Genomic DNA, 8,275 nt, shown 5'->3' with positions numbered 1-8,275 from the left:
GTATCTCATGCGCACGAGAAACTTTTTTATAAAGTTATAAAAAAAATAATTTTTTTTTTAGACATGTATCTCGTGCGCACGAGAAAGTTTTTATAAAGTTATAAAAAAATATATATATATATATATTTTTTAGACATGTATCTCGTGCGCACGAGAAACTTTTTAAAGTTATATAAAAAAAAATGTATTTTTTTTTAGACATGTATTTTTATAAAGTTATAAAAAAAAAAAAAAAATTATAATTTATTTATTTATTTATTTTTGACATGTATCTCGTGCGCACGAGAAAGTTTTTATAAAGTTATAAAAAAAAATTATAATTTTTTTTAGACATGTATCTCACGCGCATGAGAAACTTTTTTATAAAGTTATAAAAAAAAAAAAAATTCTTTTTTTAGACATGTATCTCGTGCGCACGAGAAAGTTTTTTATAGTTATAAAAAAATATATATTTTTTTTTAGACATGTATCTCGTGCGCACGAGAAAGTTTTTATAAAGTTATATAAAAAAAATGTTTATAATTTTTTTTAGACATGTATCTCGTGCGCACGAGAAACTTTTATAAAGTCATAAAAAAAAAAGTATTTTTTTTTTAGACATGTATTTTTATAAAGTTATAAAAAAAATTTTTAATTATAATTTATTTATTTATTTATTTTTGACATGTATCTCGTGCGCACGAGAAAGTTTTTATAAAGTTATAAAAAAAAAAATTATAATTTTTTTTAGACATGTATCTCATGCGCATGAGAAAGTTTTTATAGTTATAAAAAAACATATATATATAATTTTTTTTAGACATGTATCTCGTGCACACGAGAAACTTTTTATAAAGTTATAAAAAAATATATATATAATTTTTTTTTTTAGACATGTATTTCGTGCGCACGAGAAAGATTTTTATAAAGTTATATAAAAAAAAAAATTGCATAATTTTTTTCTAGACATGTATCTAACTTTTTATAAAGTTATAAAAAAATAAAAAATTATAATTCGAAAAAAAAAAATGTTTTTTTTTTTTAGACATGTATCTCATGCGCACGAGAAACTTTTTATAAAGTTATAAAAAAAAATTCAAAAATTATAATTCAAAAAAAAAATTTTTTTAGACGAGAAACTTTCTCGTGCGCACGAGATACAAAAAATTATACTTTTTTTTTTATAACTTTATAAAAAGTTTCTCATGCGCAAGAGATACATGTCTAAAAAAATAAAAAAAATAAAAATTATTATAAAAATAAAAATTTCCCCCATGTCCCTTACAAAAGTGAGCCCCGGAGGCCATTTGCGGCCCACAGCTAATGTTTGAAAGGCCCACGGCACATTCTAAAAACACTATTAAAATAAACAAAATCATAACAAAAGTGAAATAAAAATGCTTAAATGTAATTTAGAAAAAGTTGCAATGTTGACTAATAAAACAAAGCTGTTTTTTTTTCCTTTCAAACTGTCATTGCTCAAAACATAATATTGAATCAAAATCAATGTTATTATGAATTATTGACCTATCCAAGGTTCCCATTACTTCACATCAAATATTACACTAAGAAAAATATTTTTGGTGGAAGATTTTGCAAATTTGGTAAACAAATAACCCAAAAATGTATATTTTGTTGTTTTCTTACTGTACCGAAAATGAACCGCACCGTGACCTCTAAACCGAGGTACGCACCGAACCGAAATGTCTGTGTACCGTTACACCCCTAGTTGGCAATTACTTCTCCCTACATCCGTGTACCACTCCGTACTCCGGCGTTTTAATAAGTCATACATTTTACTTTTTGAAAACGATACCCATCATTTCCGATATTACATTTTAAAGCATTTATCGACATCTCTAATAAGAGTTGTAGAAATGATTGTAAAGTCCAGACAGCCATGACATGATGTTCTTTACAAGTGTACGTACACTTTTGACCAGGACTATGTGCTGTGAATATGGCATCCGGGTTAATAAGGCCATGGGGTGAATGAATGAAGTGGTATTGCTGGAGTTAACATCGGAATGGTGACGTCCGCATGAACCCTTAAAGCTCATCCAGTCTACATTCAGCAAAGTCAGAGGGAAAGGTCCGTGGTCCAGCGCCTACTTTGAGCCATACAAAAACCGGAAGCGACAAGACTCTGGAGGGGTGACCAGGTCGGAAGACAGCAGGGGGATTTTTTTTTTTTTTTAAGACTAACCCTCACGTTTACTCTCCGGAGCAAACCCCGATAACAACAACTAAAGACGGTCAGAGTCCGAGGCACATACCTTTCTAGCGGTCGCGGTCATATCGTCCTTACCCTGTCGCAAAGTCCATTCCAGACGTCGTCCTCCGAGGTTCAGTTCCTCTCAATCTGCTCAAGATCCAGCTCTCCCCCGAGCTGGAAAATGTCCCTGTCGGCGCCGCAGTCGCCCTCCCAGAGGGCGAGGTGACCCGGCACGGGCGACCCGGACGGCGAGTCCACGCTACAGGCCGAGTCGCTATCCAGGTCCTCGTCGGAAGAATCCTCCTCGTCTCCCGGCGCTTCCTGCCGGGGCTCCAGTCCCAGCTCGGACACGGCGGTGAAGTCCGCGTCGGGTCGGCCGGCGGGCGGGTTCGATGCCGGCGGGCTTGATTGGCAGCTGTCGAAGAAGGAAAAGCCGGGGCAACTCAAGCTCTGGAAAGTCTGAAGTTGCTGTGAAAAAAAGACAAAATTGTATAAAATATTACACGTCTTTCTCTTTTCTGTGTGGTCTAAATAGTGAAAACTGCTAGCAAGAGGCAGCTAACAATGCAAGTAACAGAGGGTGGGGGGGGTCATCTAGTCCAGCCCTCTGAAAAACATTCAAAAACCAGCACCAATACCCCATTTATTAAGTTATTAACCAAGCTCGAGCCTCACCGTTATTGTACGAGCTAACGCAGAGGAACTACTTTTTGTAACGCAGCGAGAAGTAAGCTTTTTTTGATTGGTTGCATCTTTTTTTAGTAGATTGCACAGTACAGTACATATTCCGTACAATTGACCACTAAATGGTAACACCCCAATAAGTTTTTCAACTTGTTTAAGTCCACGTTGATCAATTCATGGTACATACTCAGTAGCTATTGAGCTACTGAGTTAAAGCTTGATTTTAATAGACCCGTGCCAATATTCGATAAGTCAATTAACCGGACGATGAATGAAAATGAGGCCGGTACGTTTTCCCGCCTCAATAATTGCCATGTGTATGTGTTGTTACGGATTATGAGGGCGGTCACTCTTTTGCATCGGTTTCAGCCGCTGAGGGCGTTTGTACCACAAATAAACAGTAGAAATGGGAACCGCTGTAAAACTCCCGAGAATTGGTATTACCGTATGGAATCAACTTCTAAATATGCAGGCTTTTTAAGGTAAGGTTGCATTTCATGATTCAACTTTGCGTCTACTGCCATGTTTGTTGTTGTTGTAGGCTCCGTTTATGAGTAGCATGTTTTTCCCGTCTTTATCAAAATATAACTATAGATGTCAACATTGTGTACGTGCTGAAATATTCATTTATGATTGTTCATCAAAATATAACTATAGATGTCAACATTGTGTACGTGCTGAAATATTCATTTATGATTGTTCATCAAAATATAACTATAGATGTCAACATTGTGTACGTGCTGAAAGATTCATTTATGATTGTTTATCAAAATATAACTATAGATGTCAACATTGTGTACGTGCTGAAATATTCATTTATGATTGTTTATCAAAATATAACTATAGATGTCAACATTGTGTACGTGCTGAAAGATTCATTTATGATTGTTTATCAAAATATAACTATAGATGTCAACATTGTGTACGTGCTGAAATATTCATTTATGATTGTTTATCAAAATATAACTATAGATGTCAACATTGTGTACGTGCTGAAATATTAATTTATGATTGTTTATCAAAATATAACTATAGATGTCAACATTGTGTACGTGCTGAAAAATTCATTTATGATTGTTTATTAAAATATAACTATAGATGTCAACATTGTGTACGTGCTGAAAGATTCATTTATGATTGTTTATCAAAATATAACTATAGATGTCAACATTGTGTATGTGCTGAAATATTCATTTATGATTGTTTATCAAAATATAACTATAGATGTCAACATTGTGTACGTGCTGAAAGATTCATTTATGATTGTTTATCAAAATATAACTATAGATGTCAACATTGTGTACGTGCTGAAAGATTCATTTATGATTGTTTATCAAAATATAACTATAGATGTCAACATTGTGTACGTGCTGAAATATTCATTTATGATTGTTTATCAAAATATAACTATAGATGTCAACATTGTGTATGTGCTGAAATATTCATTTATGATTGTTTATTAAAATACAACTATAGATGTCAACATTGTGTACGTGCTGAAATATTCATTTATGATTGTTTATTAAAACACAACTATAGATGTCAACATTGTGTACGTGCTGAAATGTTAATTTATGATTGTTTATCAAAATATAACTATGGATGTCAACATTGTGTACGTGCGGAAATATTCATTTATGATTGTTTATCAAAATATAACTATGGATGTCAACATTGTGTACGTGCTGAAATATTCATTTATGATTGTTTATCAAAATATAACTATAGATGTCAACATTGTGTACGTGCTGAAATATTCATGTATGATTGTTTATCAAAATATAACTATAGATGTCAACATTGTGTATGTGCTGAAAAATTCATTTATGATTGTTTATTAAAATACAACTATAGATGTCAACATTGTGTACGTGCTGAAATATTCATTTATGATTGTTTATTAAAATACAACTATAGATGTCAACATTGTGTACGTGCTGAAATATTAATTTATGATTGTTTATCAAAATATAACTATGGATGTCAACATTGTGTACGTGCGGAAATATTCATTTATGATTGTTTATCAAAATATAACTATGGATGTCAACATTGTGTACGTGCTGAAATATTCATTTATGATTGTTTATCAAAATATAACTATAGATGTCAACATTGTGTATGTGCTGAAATATTCATTTATCAGAATATAACTATAGATGTCAACATTGTGTACGTGCTGAAATATTCATTTATGATTGTTTATTAAAATATAACTATAGATGTCAACATTGTGTATGTGCTGAAATATTCATGTATGATTGTTTATCAAAATATAACTATAGATGTCAACATTGTGTATGTGCTGAAAGATTCATTTATGATTGTTTATTAAAATATAACTATAGATGTCAACATTGTGTATGTGCTGAAAAATTCATTTATGATTGTTTATTAAAATATAACTATAGATGTCAACATTGTGTACGTGCTGAAATATTCATTTATGATTGTTTATCAAAATATAACTATAGATGTCAACATTGTGTATGTGCTGAAATATTCATTTATGATTGTTTATCAAAATATAACTATAGATGTCAACATTGTGTATGTGCTGAAAGATTCATTTATGATTGTTCATCAAAATATAACTATAGATGTCAACATTGTGTACGTGCTGAAATATTCATTTATGATTGTTTATTAAAATACAACTATAGATGTCAACATTGTGTACGTGCTGAAATATTAATTTATGATTGTTTATCAAAATATAACTATGGATGTCAACATTGTGTATGTGCTGAAAGATTCATTTATGATTGTTCATCAAAATATAACTATAGATGTCAACATTGTGTACGTGCTGAAATATTCATTTATGATTGTTTATCAAAATATAACTATGGATGTCAACATTGTGTACGTGCGGAAATATTCATTTATGATTGTTTATCAAAATATAACTATGGATGTCAACATTGTGTACGTGCTGAAATATTCATTTATGATTGTTTATCAAAATATAACTATAGATGTCAACATTGTGTATGTGCTAAAATATTCATTTATCAAAATATAACTATAGATGTCAACATTGTGTACGTGCTGAAATATTAATTTATGATTGTTTATCAAAATATAAATATAGATGTCAACATTGTGTACGTGCTGAAATATTAATTTATGATTGTTTATCAAAATATAACTATAGATGTCAACATTGTGTACGTGCTGAAATATTCATGTATGATTGTTTATCAAAATATAACTATAGATGTCAACATTGTGTATGTGCTGAAAAATTCATTTATGATTGTTTATTAAAATATAACTATAGATGTCAACATTGTGTACGTGCTGAAATATTCATTTATGATTGTTTATCAAAATATAACTATAGATGTCAACATTGTGTACGTGCTGAAATATTCATTTATGATTGTTTATCAAAATATAACTATAGATGTCAACATTGGGTATGTGCTGAAATATTCATTTATGATTGTTTATTAAAATATAACTATAGATGTCAACATTGTGTATGTGCTGAAATATTCATGTATGATTGTTTATCAAAATATAACTATAGATGTCAACATTGTGTATGTGCTGAAAGATTCATTTATGATTGTTTATTAAAATATAACTATAGATGTCAACATTGTGTATGTGCTGAAAAATTCATTTATGATTGTTTATTAAAATATAACTATAGATGTCAACATTGTGTACGTGCTGAAATATTCATTTATGATTGTTTATCAAAATATAACTATAGATGTCAACATTGTGTATGTGCTGAAATATTCATTTATGATTGTTTATCAAAATATAACTATAGATGTCAACATTGTGTATGTGCTGAAAGATTCATTTATGATTGTTCATCAAAATATAACTATAGATGTCAATATTGTGTACGTGCTGAAATATTAATTTATGATTGTTTATCAAAATATAACTATAGATGTCAACATTGTGTATGTGCTGAAATATTCATGTATGATTGTTTATCAAAATATAACTATAGATGTCAACATTGTGTATGTGCTGAAAGATTCATTTATGATTGTTTATTAAAATATAACTATAGATGTCAACATTGTGTACGTGCTGAAATATTCATTTATGATTGTTTATTAAAATATAACTATAGATGTCAACATTGTGTACGTGCTGAAATATTCATTTATGATTGTTTATCAAAATATAACTATAGATGTCAACATTGTGTACGTGCTGAAATATTCATTCATGATTGTTCATCAAAATATAACTATAGATGTCAACATTGTGTATGTGATGAAATATTCATTTATGATTGTTTATCAAAATATAACTATAGATGTCAACATTGTGTACGTGCTGAAAGATTCATTTATGATTGTTTATTAAAATATAACTATAGATGTCAACATTGTGTATGTGATGAAATATTCATTTATGATTGTTTATCAAAATATAACTATAGATGTCAACATTGTGTACGTGCTGAAATATTCATTTATGATTGTTTATCAAAATATAACTATAGATGTCAACATTGTGTACGTGCTGAAATATTCATTTATGATTGTTTATCAAAATATAACTATAGATGTCAACATTGTGTACGTGCTGAAATATTCATTTATGATTGTTCATCAAAATATAACTATAGATGTCAATATTGTGTATGTGCTGAAATATTCATTTATGATTGTTCATCAAAATATAACTATAGATGTCAACATTGTGTATGTGATGAAATATTCATTTATGATTGTTTATCAAAATATAACTATAGATGTCAACATTGTGTACGTGCTGAAAGATTCATTTATGATTGTTTATTAAAATATAACTATAGATGTCAACATTGTGTATGTGATGAAATATTCATTTATGATTGTTTATCAAAATATAACTATAGATGTCAACATTGTGTACGTGCTGAAATATTCATTTATGATTGTTTATCAAAATATAACTATAGATGTCAACATTGTGTACGTGCTGAAATATTCATTTATGATTGTTTATCAAAATATAACTATAGATGTCAACATTGTGTACGTGCTGAAATATTCATTTATGATTGTTCATCAAAATATAACTATAGATGTCAACATTGTGTATGTGATGAAATATTCATTCATGATTGTTTATCAAAATATAACTATAGATGTCAACATTGTGTACGTGCTGAAAGATTCATTTATGATTGTTTATCAAAATATAACTATAGATGTCAACATTGTGTACGTGCTGAAATATTCATTTATGATTGTTTATCAAAATATAACTATAGATGTCAACATTGTGTACGTGCTGAAATATTCATTTATGATTGTTTATCAAAATATAACTATAGATGTCAACATTGTGTACGTGCTGAAAGATTCATTTATGATTGTTTATTAAAATATAACTATAGATGTCAACATTGTGTATGTGATGAAATATTCATTT

The 8,275-nt window shown here is 29.4% G+C and overlaps 1 protein-coding gene across 1 annotated transcript in view; it reads right to left on the bottom strand.

The window, feature by feature from the left end:
* Positions 1-1,205: 1,205 nt before the first annotated feature.
* The window catches only part of LOC133657666 (protein FAM53B-like), a 101,123-nt gene continuing 94,053 nt past the window's right edge, over positions 1,206-8,275 (bottom strand). Inside the window, exon 5 of the mRNA XM_062059275.1 lies at positions 1,206-2,662. Coding sequence (XP_061915259.1) covers positions 2,327-2,662 — 336 coding nt within the window. The 3' untranslated portion in view covers positions 1,206-2,326. The remainder of the gene's footprint in view (positions 2,663-8,275) is intronic.

The sequence above is a fragment of the Entelurus aequoreus genome, linkage group LG09, assembly GCF_033978785.1.
Source record: "Entelurus aequoreus isolate RoL-2023_Sb linkage group LG09, RoL_Eaeq_v1.1, whole genome shotgun sequence".
Lineage (NCBI taxonomy): Eukaryota > Metazoa > Chordata > Actinopteri > Syngnathiformes > Syngnathidae > Entelurus > Entelurus aequoreus.
Note: the sequence above shows the minus strand (reverse complement) of the source record. Positions and strands in the feature narration are given on the sequence as shown.